This window comes from Oncorhynchus clarkii, chromosome 17 (genome assembly GCF_045791955.1).
Source record: "Oncorhynchus clarkii lewisi isolate Uvic-CL-2024 chromosome 17, UVic_Ocla_1.0, whole genome shotgun sequence".
NCBI classification, from domain to species: domain Eukaryota; kingdom Metazoa; phylum Chordata; class Actinopteri; order Salmoniformes; family Salmonidae; genus Oncorhynchus; species Oncorhynchus clarkii.
Genome location: NC_092163.1, coordinates 9,528,105 through 9,549,879, shown reverse-complemented (window position 1 = coordinate 9,549,879; position 21,775 = coordinate 9,528,105). Strand labels below are relative to the sequence as shown.

The 21,775-nt window shown below is 39.9% G+C and overlaps 1 protein-coding gene across 1 annotated transcript in view; it reads left to right on the top strand.

The window, feature by feature from the left end:
* LOC139370226 (queuosine-tRNA galactosyltransferase-like) overlaps nt 1–14,314 on the top strand; it is a 39,732-nt gene extending 25,418 nt beyond the window's left edge. The window contains exons 7-12 of the mRNA XM_071109580.1: nt 3,844–3,939; nt 4,907–5,031; nt 7,019–7,154; nt 8,994–9,062; nt 9,495–9,569; nt 14,216–14,314. Of these exons, the coding sequence (XP_070965681.1) occupies nt 3,844–3,939; nt 4,907–5,031; nt 7,019–7,154; nt 8,994–9,062; nt 9,495–9,569; nt 14,216–14,296 (582 nt within the window). The 3' untranslated portion in view covers nt 14,297–14,314. The remainder of the gene's footprint in view (nt 1–3,843; nt 3,940–4,906; nt 5,032–7,018; nt 7,155–8,993; nt 9,063–9,494; nt 9,570–14,215) is intronic.
* The last annotated feature ends 7,461 nt before the right edge of the window (nt 14,315–21,775 follow it).

The following is a 21,775-nucleotide window of genomic DNA, read 5'->3' as shown; positions in this document are numbered from 1 at the left end:
GTTGATATCTCACTGCTCTCTAGTATCTCTAGCAGGGTGTTGATATCTCACTGCTCTCTAGTCTCTCTAGCAGGGTGTTGATATCTCACTGCTCTCTAGTATCTCTAGCAGGGTGTTGATATCTCACTGCTCTCTAGTATCTCTAGCAGGGTGTTGATATCTCACTGCTCTCTAGTATCTCTAGCAGGGTGTTGATATCTCACTGCTCTCTAGTATCTCTAACAGGGTGTTGATATCTCACTGCTCTCTAGTATCTCTAACAGGGTGTTGATATCTCACTGCTCTCTAGTATCTCTAACAGGGTGTTGATATCTCACTGTTCTCTAGTATCTCTAACAGGGTGTTGATATCTCACTGCTCTCTAGTCTCTCTAGCAGGGTGTTGATATCTCACTGCTCTCTAGTATCTCTAGCAGGGTGTTGATATCTCACTGCTCTCTAGCAGGGTGTTGATATCTCACTGCTCTCTAGTATCTCTAGCAGGGTGTTGATATCTCACTGCTCTCTAGTATCTCTAGCAGGGTGTTGATATCTCACTGCTCTCTAGTATCTCTAGCAGGGTGTTGATATCTCACTGCTCTCTAGTATCTCTAGCATGGTGTTGATATCTCACTGCTCTCTAGTATCTCTAGCAGGGTGTTGATATCTCATTGCTCTCTAGTATCTCTAGCAGGGTGTTGATATCTCACTGCTCTCTAGTCTCTCTAGCAGGGTGTTGATATCTCACTGCTCTCTAGTATCTCTAGCAGGGTGTTGATATCTCACTGCTCTCTAGTATCTCTAGCAGGGTGTTGATATCTCACTGCTCTCTAGTATCTCTAACAGGGTGTTGATATCTCACTGCTCTCTAGTATCTCTAACAGGGTGTTGATATCTCACTGCTCTCTAGTATCTCTAACAGGGTGTTGATATCTCACTGCTCTCTAGTATCTCTAACAGGGTGTTGATATCTCACTGCTCTCTAGTCTCTCTCTAGCAGGGTGTTGATATCTCACTGCTCTCTAGTCTCTCTCTAGCAGGGTGTTGATATCTCACTGCTCTCTAGTCTCTCTCTAGCAGGGTGTTGATATCTCACTGCTCTCTAGTCTCTCTAGCAGGGTGTTGATATCTCACTGCTCTCTAGTATCTCTAACAGGGTGTTGATATCTCACTGCTCTCTAGTATCTCTAACAGGGTGTTGATATCTCACTGCTCTCTAGTATCTCTAACAGGGTGTTGATATCTCACTGCTCTCTAGTATCTCTAACAGGGTGTTGATATCTCACTGCTCTCTAGTCTCTCTCTATCAGGGTGTTGATATCTCACTGCTCTCTAGTCTCTCTCTAGCAGGGTGTTGATATCTCACTGCTCTCTAGTCTCTCTAGCAGGGTGTTGATATCTCACTGCTCTCTAGTATCTCTCTAGCAGGGTGTTGATATCTCACTGCTCTCTAGTATCTCTCTAGCAGGGTGTTGATATCTCACTGCTCTCTAGTCTCTCTAGCAGGGTGTTGATATCTCACTGCTCTCTAGTATCTCTAACAGGGTGTTGATATCTCACTGCTCTCTAGTATCTCTAGCAGGGTGTTGATATCTCACTGCTCTCTAGTATCTCTAGCAGGGTGTTGATATCTCACTGCTCTCTAGTATCTCTAACAGGGTGTTGATATCTCACTGCTCTCTAGTATCTCTAACAGGGTGTTGATATCTCACTGCTCTCTAGTCTCTCTAGCAGGGTGTTGATATCTCACTGCTCTCTAGTATCTAACAGGGTGTTGATATCTCACTGCTCTCTAGTCTCTCTAGCAGGGTGTTGATATCTCACTGCTCTCTAGTCTCTCTAGCAGGGTGTTGATATCTCACTGCTCTCTAGTATCTCTAACAGGGTGTTGATATCTCACTGCTCTCTATCTCTAGCAGGGTGTTGATATCTCACTGCTCTCTAGTCTCTCTAGCAGGGTGTTGATATCTCACTGCTCTCTAGTCTCTCTCTAGGAGGGTGTTGATATCTCACTGTTCTCTAGTCTCTCTAGCAGGGTGTTGATATCTCACTGCTCTCTAGCAGGGTGTTGATATCTCACTACTCTCTAGTCTCTCTAGCAGGGTGTTGATATCTCACTGCTCTCTAGCAGGGTGTTGATATCTCACTGCTCTCTAGCAGGGTGTTGATATCTCACTGCTCTCTAGTCTCTCTAGCAGGGTGTTGATATCTCACTGCTCTCTAGTCTCTCTAGCAGGGTGTTGATATCTCACTGCTCTCTAGTATCTCTAGCAGGGTGTTGATATCTCACTGCTCTCAAGTCTCTCTCTAGCAGGGTGTTGATATCTCACTGCTCTCTAGTATCTCTAGCAGGGTGTTGATATCTCACTGCTCTCTAGTCTCTCTCTAGCAGGGTGTTGATATCTCACTGCTCTCTAGTCTCTCTAGCAGGGTGTTGATATCTCACTGCTCTCTAGTCTCTCTAGCAGGGTGTTGATATCTCACTGCTCTCTAGTCTCTCTCTAGCAGGGTGTTGATATCTCACTGCTCTCTAGTATCTCTAGCATGGTGTTGATATCTCACTGCTCTCTAGTATCTCTAGCAGGGTGTTGATATCTCACTGCTCTCTAGTATCTCTAGCAGGGTGTTGATATCTCACTGCTCTCTAGTCTCTCTAGCAGGGTGTTGATATCTCACTGCTCTCTAGTCTCTCTAGCAGGGTGTTGATATCTCACTGCTCTCTAGTCTCTCTAGCAGGGTGTTGATATCTCACTGCTCTCTAGTCTCTCTAGCAGGGTGTTGATATCTCACTGCTCTCTAGTCTCTCTAGCAGGGTGTTGATATCTCACTGTTCTCTAGTCTCTCTAGCAGGGTGTTGATATCTCACTGCTCTCTAGTCTCTCTCTAGCAGGGTGTTGATATCTCACTGCTCTCTAGTCTCTCTCTAGCAGGGTGTTGATATCTCACTGCTCTCTAGTCTCTCTCTAGCAGGGTGTTGATATCTCACTGCTCTCTAGTCTCTCTAGCAGGGTGTTGATATCTCACTGCTCTCTAGTCTCTCTCTAGCAGGGTGTTGATATCTCACTGCTCTCTAGTCTCTCTCTAGCAGGGTGTTGATATCTCACTGCTCTCTAGTCTCTCTAGCAGGGTGTTGATATCTCACTGCTCTCTAGTCTCTCTCTAGCAGGGTGTTGATATCTCACTGCTCTCTAGTCTCTCTAGCAGGGTGTTGATATCTCACTGCTCTCTAGTCTCTCTAGCAGGGTGTTGATATCTCACTGCTGTCTAGTCACTCTAGCAGGGTGTTGATATCTCACTGCTGTCTAGTCTCTCTAGCAGGGTGTTGATATCTCACTGCTCTCTAGTCTCTCTAGCAGGGTGTTGATATCTCACTGCTCTCTAGTCTCTCTCTAGCAGGGTGTTGATATCTCACTGCTGTCTAGTCTCTCTAGCAGGGTGTTGATATCTCACTGCTCTCTAGTATCTCTAGCAGGGTGTTGATATCTCACTGCTCTCTAGTATCTCTAACGGGGTGTTGATATCTCACTGCTCTCTAGTCTCTCTAGCAGGGTGTTGATATCTCACTGCTCTCTAGTCTCTCTCTAGCAGGGTGTTGATATCTCACTGCTCTCTAGTCTCTCTAGCAGGGTGTTGATATCTCACTGCTCTCTAGTATCTCTAACAGGGTGTTGATATCTCACTGCTCTCTAGTCTCTCTAGCAGGGTGTTGATATCTCACTGCTCTCTAGTCTCTCTCTAGCAGGGTGTTGATATCTCACTGCTCTCTAGTCTCTCTAGCAGGGTGTTGATATCTCACTGCTGTCTAGTCACTGGATCCTCAAGCAGTCCGGCGCCCCTGAGTGTGTGTGTGTCTCCCCTCTCTCAGGTGTACACCTCTCACGGCCCTACGGTCATCATGCCAACATGGTTCTGCTCCAGGGATTGGTTCCAGCGGGTCGGAACCTTTGACGAGGGCGGCAAGGTGAGACTCCACCCCTAAAAGCTGTCCACGCAAGTCAAATTTAGAATCTAAAACCGACCACTTATGCAGATTTGATTGATTTGAACAGTGGGTCCACCCAGTCTTTCAAGGGGGGACTTCCCTTTCAGGTGTGCTCAGGGGTTAGGGGTCAAGAAGTGCAAGCACAAGACTGCATGAGGACTCCTCTAATTTGTCCAACGTTAGAGCACAAATCCATTTGAATAATGTGTGACCTCACTCTTCCCTTCTCTACCACCTCCTCCCTCATCACCCTCTTTCCGCTCTCTTCTTCTCTCCTGTCCTCTTCTTCTCTCCTCTCCTCTTCTCTTCTTCTCTCCTGTCCTCTTCTCTTCTTCTCTCCTGTCCTCTTCTTCTTTCCTGTCCTCTTCTTCTCTCCTGTCCTCTTCTTCTCTCCTGTCCTCTTCTCTATTCTTCTCTCCTGTCTTCTCTCCTGTCCTCTTCTCTCTTCTTTCCTGTCCTCTTCTTCTTTCCTGTCCTCTTCTCTATTCTTCTCTCCTGTCTTCTTCTCTCCTGTCCTCTTCTCTCTTCTTCTCTCCTGTCCTCTTCTTCTCTCCTGTCCTCTTCTCTATTCTTCTCTCCTGTCTTCTCTCCTGTCCTCTTCTCTCTTCTTTCCTGTCCTCTTCTTCTTTCCTGTCCTCTTCTTCTTTCCTGTCCTCTTCTCTCTTCTTCTCTCCTGTCCTCTTCTTCTCTCCTGTCCTCTTCTTCTCTCCTGTCCTCTTCTCTCTTCTTCTCTCCTGTCCTCTTCTTCTCTCCTGTCCTCTTCTTCTCTCCTGTCCTCTTTTCTCTTCTTCTCTACTGTCCTCTTCTTCTCTCCTCTCCTGTCCTCTCCTCTCTCATCTCTCCTCTCCTGTCCTCTCCTCTCTCTCCTCTCCTCTCTCATCTCTCCTCTCCTGTCCTCTCCTCTCTCTCCTCTCCTGTCCTCTCCTCTCTCATCTCTCCTCTCCAGGGAGTTCCAGAGGATCTGTTGTGGTTCTATCAGAGTGTTGGTCAGGGAGGAGGTGTGGTCAGAGTGGACCAGTGTTTACTAGTCTACCGCTACCATCAACAAGCTGCTACACACTCTGTCCTGGAGTAAGACATGCACACACAGCCACGCTTACACACACACACACACACACACACACACAACATGTCCTCCAGCTACACACAGCTGTTCAGCTGACCCCTTCCTGAGCCTCATCCCTGGACACACACACTCAGCTCTGGAATTCCCTAGCCTCGCGTGTGTGCGTGTGTGTGTGCGTGTGTGTGTGTTGCCCTTTCCAACCTCTATAGCGACACACACACGTAGGACACGCGAAGCGGAAAGCCTGTTTCTGTAAATACTCTGATAGGGAAGACCTCTCCTTCCCTTCCCTCATAACCTCCTCCCTCATAACCTCCTCCCTCTCATCCCCTCGTTCCTGTTTTCACTCCTTCCTTCCTTCCTTCCATCTGTCCATCGTATATCTAACCTTGTTGACGCGCTGTCACCATCTACTCCTTCACAAATCATCCTCTCTTCCCTCTCTCCTCCCTCTCTCTTCCCTCTCTCTCTTCCCTCTCTCCTCCCTCTCTCCTCCCTCTCCTCCCTCTCTTCCCTCTCTCCTCCCTCTCTCCTCCCTCTCTTCCCTCTCTCTTCCCTCTCTCTTCCCTCTCTCCTCCCTCTCTCCTCTCTTCCCTCTCTCCTCCCTCTCTCCTCCCTCTCTCTTCCCTCTCTCTTCCCTCTCTCTTCCCTCTCTCCTCCCTCTCCTTTCTCTTTCTATTTGTCTATCAATCTTATTTCCAGCTCCTTCTGTTATCTCTCACTTAACTTATCTCCCTCTCTCCTCCCTTTTCCCCTCTCTCCTCCCTCTCTCCTCTCCTCCCTCTCTCCTCCCTCTCTCCTCTCTTCCCTCTCTCCTCCCTCTCTCCTCCCTCTCTCCTCTCCTCCCTCTCTCCTCCCTCTTCTATTCTCTCGCTCTTCTCTCTCTCTTCCCTCTCTCTTCCCTCTCTCCTCTCTCCTCCCTCTCCTTTCTCTTTCTATTTATCTATCTAGTCTTATTTCCAGCTCCTGTTATCTCTCACTTAACTTCTTCTCCTCCCTCTCTCCTACCTCTCTTCCCTCTCTCTTCCCTCTCTCTTCCCTCTCTCCTCTCCTCCCTCTCTCCTCCCTCTCTTCCCTCTCTCTTCCCTCTCTCCTCCCTCTCTCTTCCCTCTCTCCTCCCTCTCTCCTCCCTCTCTTCCCTCTCTCCTCCCTCTCTTCCCTCTCTCCTCCCTCTCTCTTCCCTCTCCTCCCTCTCCTTTCTCTTTCTATTTGTCTATCTAGTCTTATTTCCAGCTCCTTCTGTTATCTCTCACTTCTTCTCCTCCCTCTCTCCTCCCTCTCTCTTCCCTCTCTCTTCCCTCTCTCCTCTCCTCCCTCTCTCTTCCCTCTCTCTCTTCCCTCTCTCATCCCTCTCTCCTCCCTCTCCTCCCTCTCTTCCCTCTCTCCTCCCTCTCTCCTCCCTCTCTCCTCCCTCTCCTCCCTCTCTCCTCCCTCTCCTCCCTCTCCTTTCTCTTTCTATTTGTCTATCAGTCTTACTTCCAGCTCCATCTGTTATCTCTCACTTAACTTCTCCCTCTGTCTCTCACTCTCTCTGTTTCTCTTTTCTACCATCTTAACTCTCCAGACACTTCACACTTCTGAGTCAATCCCTCTACGATTACATATCGTGTGTGTGTGTGTGTGTGTGTGTGTGTGTGTGTTTGTATATATTTCTATGTGTTAATCTAGGTCCCCCTAAATCAAAGCATCAGTAAAACTGCTAAAGGAAGCAATATGGGGACCACCCATGCACAGTGTATTTGGTGTGTGTGTATGTGTTTAATTGATGTGTGTGTGTGAATATGTGTGTGTGTGTATTTGACTAGAACCATGGTTTACGGTGGTGGATTAGGGTTGTTTGTCATGGAGGCCCAGTGTTTTAGTCAAACCATCACATCAGAGGAAGAGCTCACTAATGTCTCCATATGATAACTATCAGGCTGTTGTTCTAGGTGTGTGTGCGTGTGTGTGTGGTCCATGTCTGTAACTCCTCCTCTGTCCTCCGGTCTCCAGGGAAACCATTTGGAACCTCCGTGTGGCCTTCCTCCAGGAGAGAGTTATCAACCAATGGGAATCCTTCACCATATGGAATGCTGGGAAACAGGGCCGGAAACTATACCGCTGCCTCAGTTCCTCCAATCAGAAGAAGGTATGTACCTTTTCAACAGCCAATCGCAAAAGGTTATGCAACACTTAATAGCCAATCAGGAGAGGTTAACAAAACTCTCAATAGCCAATTAGGTTGCATCTTCCACAGTCAATACTCTCTGATTGGTAGGATCAGGTGACCCTCCTCCCCAGAACACAGTGCTGACCTTAGATCTGTTTGTAGGTTCAATTATCCTTTATCCCGTGTCCTCCTATCCATCATGACAACATGGAGCTGTTTATCCTGTGTCCTCTGATCCGTCATGACAACATGGAGCTGTTTATCCTGTGTCCTCTGATCCGTCATGACAACATGGAGCTGTTGATCCTGTGTCCTCTGATCCATCATGACAACATGGAGCTGTCCTCTGATCCATCATGACAACATGGAGCTGTTTATCCTGTGTCCTCTGATCCATCATGACAACATGGAGCTGTCCTCTGATCCGTCATGACAACATGGAGCTGTTTATCCTGTGTCCTCTGATCCATCATGACAATATGGAGCTGTTTATCCTGTGTCCTCTGATCCATCATGACAACATGGAGCTGTCCTCTGATCCGTCATGACAACATGGATCTGTTTATCCTGTGTCCTCTGATCCGTCATGACAACATGGAGCTGTTTATCCTGTGTCCTCTGATCCGTCATGACAACATGGAGCTGTTGATCCTGTGTCCTCTGATCCATCATGACAACATGGAGCTGTTTATCCTGTGTCCTCTCATCCGTCATGACAACATGGAGCTGTTTATCCTGTGTTCTCTGATCCATCATGACAACATGGAGCTGTTTATCCTGTGTCCTCTGATCCGTCATGACAACATGGAGCTGTTTATCATGTGTCCTCTGATCCGTCATGACAACATGGAGCTGTTTATCCTGTGTCCTCTGATCCGTCTTGACAACATGGAGCTGTGTCCTCTGATCCGTCATGACAACACGGAGCTGTTTATCCTGTGTCCTCTGATCCATCATGACAACATGGAGCTGTGTCCTCTGATCCGTCATGACAACATGGAGCTGTTTATCCTGTTCCTCTGATCCATCATGACAACATGGAGCTGTGTCCTCTGATCCATCATGACAACATGGAGCTGTTTATCCTGTGTCCTCTGATCCATCATGACAATATGGAGCTGTTTATCCTGTGTCCTCTGATCCATCATGACAACATGGAGCTGTGTCCTCTGATCCATCATGACAACATGGAGCTGTTTATCCTGTGTCCTCTGATCCATCATGACAACATGGAGCTGTTGTCATTTAGTGCAATAATAGGATCCGATTTGGTCAAAAGTAGTGCACTGTATAGGGAATAGGATGCATTTTGGGACACTCTGTGTTGAGACACTGTAGTAGGAGGAGCCAGCTGGTCCCAACTGGTCATAATGGGTTGTGGATCACAATCTACTGTTACACTGACTGATACACCAGGTGTGGTGGACTGAATCAGAGGTGTGGTGGACTGAATCAGAGGTGTGGGGGGCTGAATCAGAGGTGTGGGGGGCTGAATCAGAGGTGTGGGGGGCTGAATCAGAGGTGTGGGGGGCTGAATCAGAGGTGTGGGGGGCTGAATCAGAGGTGTCGGGGGCTGAATCAGAGGTGTCGGGGGCTGAATCAGAGGTGTGGGGGGCTGAATCAGAGGTGTGGGGGGCTGAATCAGAGGTGTCGGGGGCTGAATCAGAGGTGTGGGGGGCTGCCTTAATCGACATCACGTCTTCAGCACCCGGGGAACAGTGGGTTAACTGCCTTGCTCAGGGGCAGAACGACAGATGTTGACCTTAATAGTGTGTGTACATACATTTACAAACAGCGGTTTGTGTGTGTGTTGGTCAGGTTCGAGCGTTCTGCGACGTGGACGAGAATAAGATCAAGAAAGGCTTCTACACCTATGAGGAGTCCAAGGTGAGACCCTACACTCTAGAACCATAGATACCACAACACTCTAGAACCAAACTACCATAGATACCACAACACTCTAGAATCAAACTACCATAGATACCACAACACTCTAGAACCAAACTACCATAGATACCACAACACTCTAGAACCAAACTACCATAGATACCACAACACTCTAGAACCAAACTACCATAGATACCACAACACTCTAGAACCAAACTACCATAGATACCACAACACTCTAGAACCAAACTACCATAGATACCACAACACTCTAGAACCAAACTACCATAGATACCACAACACTCTAGAACCAAACTACCATAGATACCACAACACTCTAGAACCAAACTACCATAGGAGGAGAAGTCCTAACCATGTTATTATGTTTGTGTCCTTTTCCTCTCCTCGTTGTTCCTCCTGTCTTCCTCCCAGGAGAGGCCCAAGCCTCAGATCCCTGTACTGCACTACAGAGATGCCTCTCCACCCTACATCATCTGTGTCAAGCTGGTGAGTGGAGAAAGTGTGTGTGCGTCTGTGTGTCCTGTTGTTCGTTGTTCCAGATCGTATCTCCGCCAGGTCGGTAATCTCTGCTAATGGTATAATGAGCTAGGGCGTGTGCCCTGGCACACACACACACACACACACACACACACACACACACACACGTACACACACGTACACAGCCTGCTGATCTTTGACTGCAGAACAATCTTTTTTACCTCACTGATACTTTGACCGGCGCTCACCTTCACACACCCTCTTTAACCAGCGTTTTATATAAATATATAACAACCAGACAGGGTATAATATAAATATATAACAACCAGACAGGGTATAATATAATATATAACAACCAGACAGGGTATAATATAAATATATAACAATCAGACAGGATATAATATAATATATAACAACCAGACAGGGTATAATATAAATATATAACAACCAGACAGGGTATAATATAAATATATAACAACCAGACAGGGTATAATATAAATATATAACAACCAGACAGGGTATAATATAATATATAACAACCAGACAGGGTATACTATAAATATATAACAACCAGACAGGGTATAATATAATATATAACAACCAGACAGGGTATAATATAAACATATAACAACCAGACAGGGTATAATATAATATATAACAACCAGACAGGGTATAATATAAACATATAACAACCAGACAGGGTATAATATAAACATATAACAACCAGACAGGGTATAATATAAATATATAACAACCAGACAGGGTATAATATAAATATATAACAACCATACAGGGTATAATATAAATATATAACAGTTATAAAGCCTTAGTAACAACCAGACAGGGTATAATATAAATATATAACAACCAGACAGGGTATAATATAAATATATAACAACCAGACAGGGTATAATATAAATATATAACAGTTATAAAGCCTTAGTAACAACCAGACAGGGTATAATATAAACATATAACAACCAGACAGGGTATAATATAAATATATAACAACCAGACAGGGTATAATATAAATATATAACAACCAGACAGGGTATAATATAAATATATAACAGTTATAAAGCCTTAGTAACAACCAGACAGGGTATAATATAAACATATAACAACCAGACAGGGTATAATATAAATATATAACAACCAGACAGGGTATAATATAAATATATAACAACCAGACAGGGTATAATATAAATATATAACAGTTATAAAGCCTTAGTAACAACCAGACAGGGTATAATATAAATATATAACAACCAGACAGGGTATAATATAAATATATAACAACCAGACAGGGTATAATATAAATATATAACAGTTATAAAGCCTTAGTAACAACCAGACAGGGTATAATATAAACATATAACAACCAGACAGGGTATAATATAAATATATAACAACCAGACAGGGTATAATATAAATATATAACAACCAGACAGGGTATAATATAAATATATAACAGTTATAAAGCCTTAGTAACAACCAGACAGGGTATAATATAAATATATAACAACCAGACAGGGTATAATATAAATATATAACAACCAGACAGGGTATACTATAAATATATAACAACCAGACAGGGTATAATATAAATATATAACAGTTATAAAGCCTTAGTAACAACCAGACAGGGTATAATATAAATATATAACAACCAGACAGGGTATAATATAAATATATAACAACCAGACAGGGTATAATATAATATATAACAACCAGACAGGGTATAATATAAATATATAACAACCAGACAGGGTATAATATAACATATAACAACCAGACAGGGTATAATATAAACATATAACAACCAGACAGGGTATAATATAAATATATAACAACCAGACAGGGTATAATATAAATATATAACAACCAGACAGGGTATAATATAAATATATATAACAACCAGACAGGTTATAATATAATATATAACAACCAGACAGGGTATAATATATAACAACCAGACAGGGTATAATATAATATATAACAACCAGACAGGGTATAATATAATATATAACAACCAGACAGGGTATAATATATAACAACCAGACAGGGTATAATATAATATATAACAACCAGACAGGGTATAATATAATATAGGGTATAATATAATATATAACAACCAGACAGGATATAATATAATATATAACAACCAGACAGGGTATAATATATAACAACCAGACAGGGTATAATATATAACAACCAGACAGGGTATAATATATAACAACCAGACAGGGTATAATATAAATATATAACAACCAGACAGGGTATAATATAAATATATAACAACCAGACAGGGTATAATATAAATATATAACAGTTATAAAGCCTTAGTAACAACCAGACAGGGTATAATATAGATATATAACAACCAGACAGGGTATAATATAATATATAACAACCAGACAGGGTATATTATAAATATATAACAACCAGACAGGGTTTAATATAAACATATAACAACCAGACAGGGTATAATATAAATATATAACAACCAGACAGGGTTTAATATAAACATATAACAACCAGACAGGGTATAATATAAATATATAACAACCAGACAGGGTATAATATAAATATATAACAGTTATGAAGCCTTAGTAACAACCAGACAGGGTATAATATAAATATATAACAACCAGACAGGGTATAATATAAATATATAACAACCAGACAGGGTATAATATAAATATATAACAGTTATAAAGCCTTAGTAACAACCAGACAGGTTATACTATAAATATATAACAACCAGACAGGGTATAATATAAATATATAACAACCAGACAGGTTATAATATAAATATATAACAGTTATAAAGCCTTAGTAACAACCAGACAGGGTATAATATAGATATATAACAACCAGACAGGGTATAATATAAATATATAACAACCAGACAGGGTATAATATAATATATAACAGTTATGAAGCCTTAGTAACAACCAGACAGGGTATAATATAAATATATAACAGTTATGAAGCCTTAGTAACAACCAGACAGGGTATAATATAAATATATAACAACCAGACAGGGTATAATATAAATATATAACAACCAGACAGGGTATAATATAAATATATAACAGTTATAAAGCCTTAGTAACAACCAGACAGGTTATACTATAAATATATAACAACCAGACAGGGTATAATATAAATATATAACAACCAGACAGGGTATAATATACATATATAACAACCAGACAGGGTATAATATAATATATAACAACCAGACAGGGTATAATATAAATATATAACAACCAGACAGGTTATAATATAAATATATAACAGTTATAAAGCCTTAGTAACAACCAGACAGGGTATAATATAGATATATAACAACCAGACAGGGTATAATATAAATATATAACAACCAGACAGGGTATAATATAATATATAACAGTTATGAAGCCTTAGTAACAACCAGACAGGGTATAATATAAATATATAACAGTTATGAAGCCTTAGTAACAACCAGACAGGGTATAATATAAATATATAACAACCAGACAGGGTATAATATAAATATATAACAACCAGACAGGGTATAATATAAATATATAACAGTTATAAAGCCTTAGTAACAACCAGACAGGGTATAATATATATATATAACAACCAGACAGGGTATAATATAAATATATAACAACCAGACAGGGTATAATATAAATATATAACAACCAGACAGGGTATAATATAAATATATAACAACCAGACAGGGTATAATATAAATATATAACAACCAGACAGGGTATACTATAAATATATAACAACCAGACAGGGTATAATATAAATATATAACAACCAGACAGGGTATAATATATATATATATAACAACCAGACAGGGTATAATATAAATATATAACAACCAGACAGGGTATAATATAAATATATAACAACCAGACAGGGTATAATATAAATATATAACAACCAGACAGGGTATAATATAAATATATAACAACCAGACAGGGTATAATATAAATATATAACAACCAGACAGGGTATAATATACATATATATATATATATATATTCAACAGTTATAAACCCTTCCTAAAAGTTATTTGGTGATCCTTTAACTGGGGAATTGAATTGCCTCTGGGTTTAGAAAACACACACACACACACACACATACTCTGTTGGCCAGCCCAGGCAGACAGACAGTTAATGTTGTGTTTATCTAATTATGAGCTGCAGACAGCTAATCGACTGGCCCTGCCTCCCAGAGCTTCTAATTGGCCAATTATGGGACTCAGTGATTATTCAGTCAGAGGACACTGGGACCTGGACTCAATCTCTCTCACACACACACACAACTGGAGCCAATCACACAATGAATTTGTTAAACACACCCATATGTTACAAGTACCGGATTGGGTTTAATTCCATTTAAATTCCATTTTCAATGAACATCTGGAATTCTGAATTGACTGGAAATGAATTGGAACTGGCCCCAACCCTGGTCCTTATCTCTTTAACTGTTGACCAATCAGATGCCAGAGATAACTCAAAACAGGAAGTGACCTCACCTACAGACAGGAAGTATGAGACTGACATTGGGCGTTGATGATAATTAGAGCGATGACCAGCATCTCCTCCTCACTCTCACTCTTTTCATGTTCTGTCATTTCGTCCTCCCAGGACATGACCGGAGGAGTGTTTGAGGAAAACCTGAAGTCTCTCCATCTGGAAGAAGGAGTTGACTACTACCACTTCAACTAACACTCTGAGATGTGGAGAGGAGGGGAGTTGACTACTACCACTTCCACTAGCACTCTGGGATGTAGAGATGGAGAGGAGGGGAGTTGACTACTACCACTTCAACTAACACTCTGGGATGTAGAGATGGAGAGGAGTTGACTACTACCACTTCCACTAGCACTCTGGGATGTAGAGATGGAGAGGAGGGGACTACTACCACTTCCACTAGCACTCTGGGATGTAGAGATGGAGGGGAGTTGACTACTACCACTTCAACTAACACTCTGAGATGTAGAGATGGAGAGGAGGGGAGTTGACTACTACCACTTCAACTAACACTCTGGGATGTAGAGATGGAGAGGAGGGGAGTTGACTACTACCACTTCAAATAACACTCTGGGATGTAGAGATGGAGAGGAGGGGAGTTGACTACTACCACTTCAACTAACACTCTGGGATGTAGAGATGGAGAGGAGTTGACTACTACCACTTCAACTAACACTCTGGGATGTAGAGATGGAGAGGAGGGGAGTTGACTACTACCACTTCAACTAACACTCTGGGATGGAGAGATGGAGAGGAGGGGAGTTGACTACTACCACTTCAACTAACACTCTGAGATGTAGAGATGGAGAGGAGTTGACTACTACCACTTCAACTAACACTCTGGGATGTAGAGATGGAGAGGAGGGGAGTTGACTACTACCACTTCAACTAACACTCTGGGATATAGAGATGGAGAGGAGTTGACTACTACCACTTCAACTAACACTCTGGGATGTAGAGATGGAGAGGAGGGGAGTTGACTACTACCACTTCAACTAGCACTCTGGGATGTAGAGATGGAGAGGAGAGGAGTTGACTACTACCACTTCAACTAACACTCTGGGATGGAGAGATGGAGAGGAGTTGACTACTACCACTTCAACTAACACTCTGAGATGTAGAGATGGAGAGGAGAGGAGTTGACTACTACCACTTCAACTAACACTCTGGGATGGAGAGATGGAGGGAGGGAGGGGTGGGGGGTCTGGTAGATGGTAATTGAGTGTTTGAGGGTTGGATGCTGAGAAGGATAGAAGGACTATGACAGTCGGCTGGTGTGCGCCTGCCTGCCTGCCTGCTGTCTAGTTAGTGTAATATGTGTGGCAGCATGTCCATGTTGATCGTGGAGATAAATCACAAATACAAATGTTTCCAATCATGTCCTCTGAAAGAGACTTCCCAGAAATATGTTGTGCTGTCCAGACACACTACACTATACACTACACACTATACACTATACACTATACACTATATACTATACACTATACACTATACACACTATACACTATACACTATACACTACACACTATACACTATACACTATACACTATACACACTACACACTATACACTATACACTATACACTACACACTACACTATACACTACACACTATACACTATACACTATACACTATACACTATACACTATACACTATACACACTATACACTATACACTATACACTATACACTATACACTATACACTATACACTATACACTATACACACTACACACTATACACACTATACACTATACACTATACACTATACACTATACACTATACACACTACACACTATACACACTATACACTATACACTATACACTATACACTATACACTATACACTATACACTACACACTATACACTATACACTATACACTATACACACTACACACTATACACTACACACTACACACTATACACTATACACTATACACTATATACTATACACTACACACTATACACTATACACTATACACTACACACTATACACTACACACTATACACTACACACTATACACTATACACACTATACACTACACACTATACACTATACACTATACACTATACACTATACACTATACACTATACACTACACACTATACACTATACACACTATACACTACACTATACACTATACTATATACACACTATACACTACACACTATACACTATACTATATACACACTATACACTACACACTATACACTATACACTATACACTACACACTATACACTATACACTATACACTATACACTACACACTATACACACTATACACTATACACTATACACTACACACTATACACTACACACTATACACTATACACACTATACACTACACTATACACTATACTATATACACACTATACACTACACACTATACACTATACTATATACACACTATACACTACACACTATACACTATACACTATACACTATACACTATACACTATACACTACACACTATACACTATACTATATACACACTATACACTACACACTATACACTATACACTATACACTATACACTATACACTATACACTATACACTATACTATATACACACTATACACTACACACTATACACTATACACTATACACTACACACTATACACTATACACTATACACTATACACTATACACTATACACTACACACTATACACTATACACTACACACTATACACTACACACTATACACTACACACTATACACTATACACTATACACTACACACTACACACTATACACTATACACTATACACTACACACTATACACTATACACTATACACTACACACTATACACTACACACTATACACTATACACTACACACTATACACTATACACTATACACTACACACTATACACTATACACTATACACTACACACTACACACTACACACTATACACTATACACTATACACTATACACTATACTATACACTATACACTATACACTACACACTATACACTATACACTACACACTATACACTATACACTATATACTATACACTATACACTATACACTATACACTACACACTATACACTATACACTATACACTACACACTACACACTATACACTATACATACACTATACACTATACACTATACACTATACACTATACACTATACTATACACTATACACTATACACTACACACTATACACTATACACTATACACTATACACACTATACACTATACACTATACACTATACACTATACATACACTATACACTATACACTATACACTATACACTATACTATACACTACACACTATACACTATACACTATACACTATACACTATACACTATACACTACACACTATACACTATACACTATACACTATACACTATACACACTATACACTATACACTATACACTACACACTACACTATACACTACACACTATACTATACACTATACACTATACACTATACACTACACACTATACACTATACACTATACACTACACACTATACACTACACACTACACACTATACACTATACACTATACACTATACACTACACACTATACACTATACACTATACACTATACATACACTATACACACTATACACACTATACACTATACACTATACACTATACACACTATACACTATACACTACACACTATACACTATACACTATACACACTATACACACTATACACTATACACTATACACTATACACTATACACACTATACACTATACACTATACACTATACACACTATACACTATACACTACACACTATACACTATACACTATACACACTATACACTATACACTATACACTATACACACTATACACTATACACTATACTATACACTATACACTATACTATACACTATACACTATACACACTATACACTATACACTACACACTATACACTATACACTACACACTACACACTATACACTATACACTATACACTATACTATACACTATACACTATACACACTATACACTATACACTACTATACACTATACACTATACACTATACACTATACACTATACACACTATACACTATACACTACACACTATACACTATACACTATACACTATACACTACACACTATACACTATACACTATATACACACTATACACTATACACACTATACACTATACACTATACACTACACACTATACACTATACACTATATACACACTATACACTATACACTATACACTATATACACACTATACACTATACACTATATACACTATACACTATACACTATACACTATATACACACTATACACTATACACTATACACTATACACTACACACTATACACTATACACTATACACTATATACACACTATACACTATACACTATACACTATACACTATATACACACTATACACTATACACTATACACTATACACTATACACTATATACACACTATACACTATACACTATACACTATACACTATACACTACACACTATACACTATACACTATACACTATACACACTATACACTATACACTATACACTATACACTATACACACTATACACTATACACTATACACACTATACACTATACACTATACACTATACACTATACACTACACACACACACTATACACTATACACTACACACTACACACTATACACTATACACTATACACTATGCACTACACACTATACACTATACACAACACTATACACTATACACTATACACTACACACTATACACTATACACTATACACTATACACTATACACACACTATACACTACACTATACACTATACACTATACACTATACACCATACACACACTATACACTATACACTATACACTATACACTACACACTATACTATACACTATACACTACACTATACACTATACACACACTATACACTACACTATACACTATACACTATACACTATACACTATACACACACTATACACTATACACTATACACTATACACTATACACTATACACTACACACTATACACACACTATACACTATACACTATACACACTATACACTATACACTATACACTATATACACTATACACTATACACTATACACTACACACTATACACTATACACTATACACTATACACTACACACTATACACTATACACTATACACTATACACTACACACTATACACTACACACTATACACTATACACTATACACTACACACTATACACTATACACTATACACTATACACTACACACTATACACTACACACTATACACTATACACTATACACTATACACTATACACACTACACACACACACATACACACACTACACACTATACACATACACACACTACACACTACACACACACATACACACACTACACACTATACACTATACACTATACACTATACACACACTATACACTATACACTATACACTATACACACACTATACACTATACACTATACACTATACACTATACACTACACACTATACACTATACACTATACACTATACACTACACACACACTATACACTATACACACACTATACACACACACTACACACTACACACTACACACTACACACTACACACACACACATACACACACTACACACTATACACATACACACACTACACACTATACACACACACACACACACACACTACACACACACACACACACACTATACACACACACACTATACACTATACACACACACTATACACACACTATACACTACACACACACACATACACACACTACACACTATACACATACACACACTACACACTATACACACACACACACACACACTACACACACACACACACACACTATACACTATACACACACACTATACACACACTATACACTATACACACACACACTATACACACACACACTATACACTATACACACACACACACTATACACACACACACTATACACACACACACACACACACTATACACACACACACTATACACACACACACACTATACACACACACTATACACACACACACACACACACTATACACTATATACACACTATACACACACACACACACACACACTATACACTATACACACACACACTATACACACACTATACACACACACTATACACTATACACACACTATACACTATACACACACTATACACTATACACACACACTATACACACACTATACACTATACACACACACACACTATACACACACACACACTATACACACACACACACACACTATACACTATATACACACTATACACTATACACACACACTATACACTATACACACACACACACACTATACACACACACACTATACACACACACACACACTATACACTATACACACACACTATACACTATACACACACACTATACACACACACACACTATACACACACACACTATACACACACACACTTTACACACACACACACACACACTATACACACACACACTATACACACACACACACTATACACTATACACACACTATACACTATACACACACACACACACACACACACACACACTATACACACACACTATACACTATACACACACACACACACTATACACTATACACACACACACACACTATACACTATACACTATACACACACTATACACTATACACACACTATACACTATACACACACTATACACACACTATACACTATACACACACTATACACTATACACACACATACACACACACTATACACTATACACACACTATACACACACTATACACTATACACACACTATACACTATACACACACTATACACTATACACACACACACACACACACACACACTATACACACACACACTATACACACACACATACACACTATACACACACACACTATACACACACACACACTATACACACACAATACACTATACACACACTATACACACACTATACACACTATACACACACTATACACTATACACACACTATACACACACTATACACTATACACTATACACACACACACTATACACTATACACACACTATACACTATACACACACACACACTATACACACACACACTATACACACACTATACACTATACACACACTATACACTATACACACACACACACTATACACACACACACACTATACACACACACACTATACACACTATACACTATACACACACACACTATACACTATACACACACACACACTATACACACACACACTATACACTATACACACACACACACACACTATACACACACACACACACACTATACACACACTATACACACTATACACTATACACACTACACACACACACACTATACACTATACACACACTCACAATATACACTATACACACACTATACACTATACACACACACACACACACACTATACACACACTATACACACACACACTATACACTATACACACACACACACACACACACACACACTATACACTATACACACACTATACACTATACACACACACTATACACTACACACACACACTATACACACACACACACACACACTATACACTATACACACACTATACACTATACACACACTATACACTATACACACACTATACACACACTATACACTATACACACACTATACACTATACACACACTATACACACACTATACACACACTATACACTATACACACACTATACACACTATAC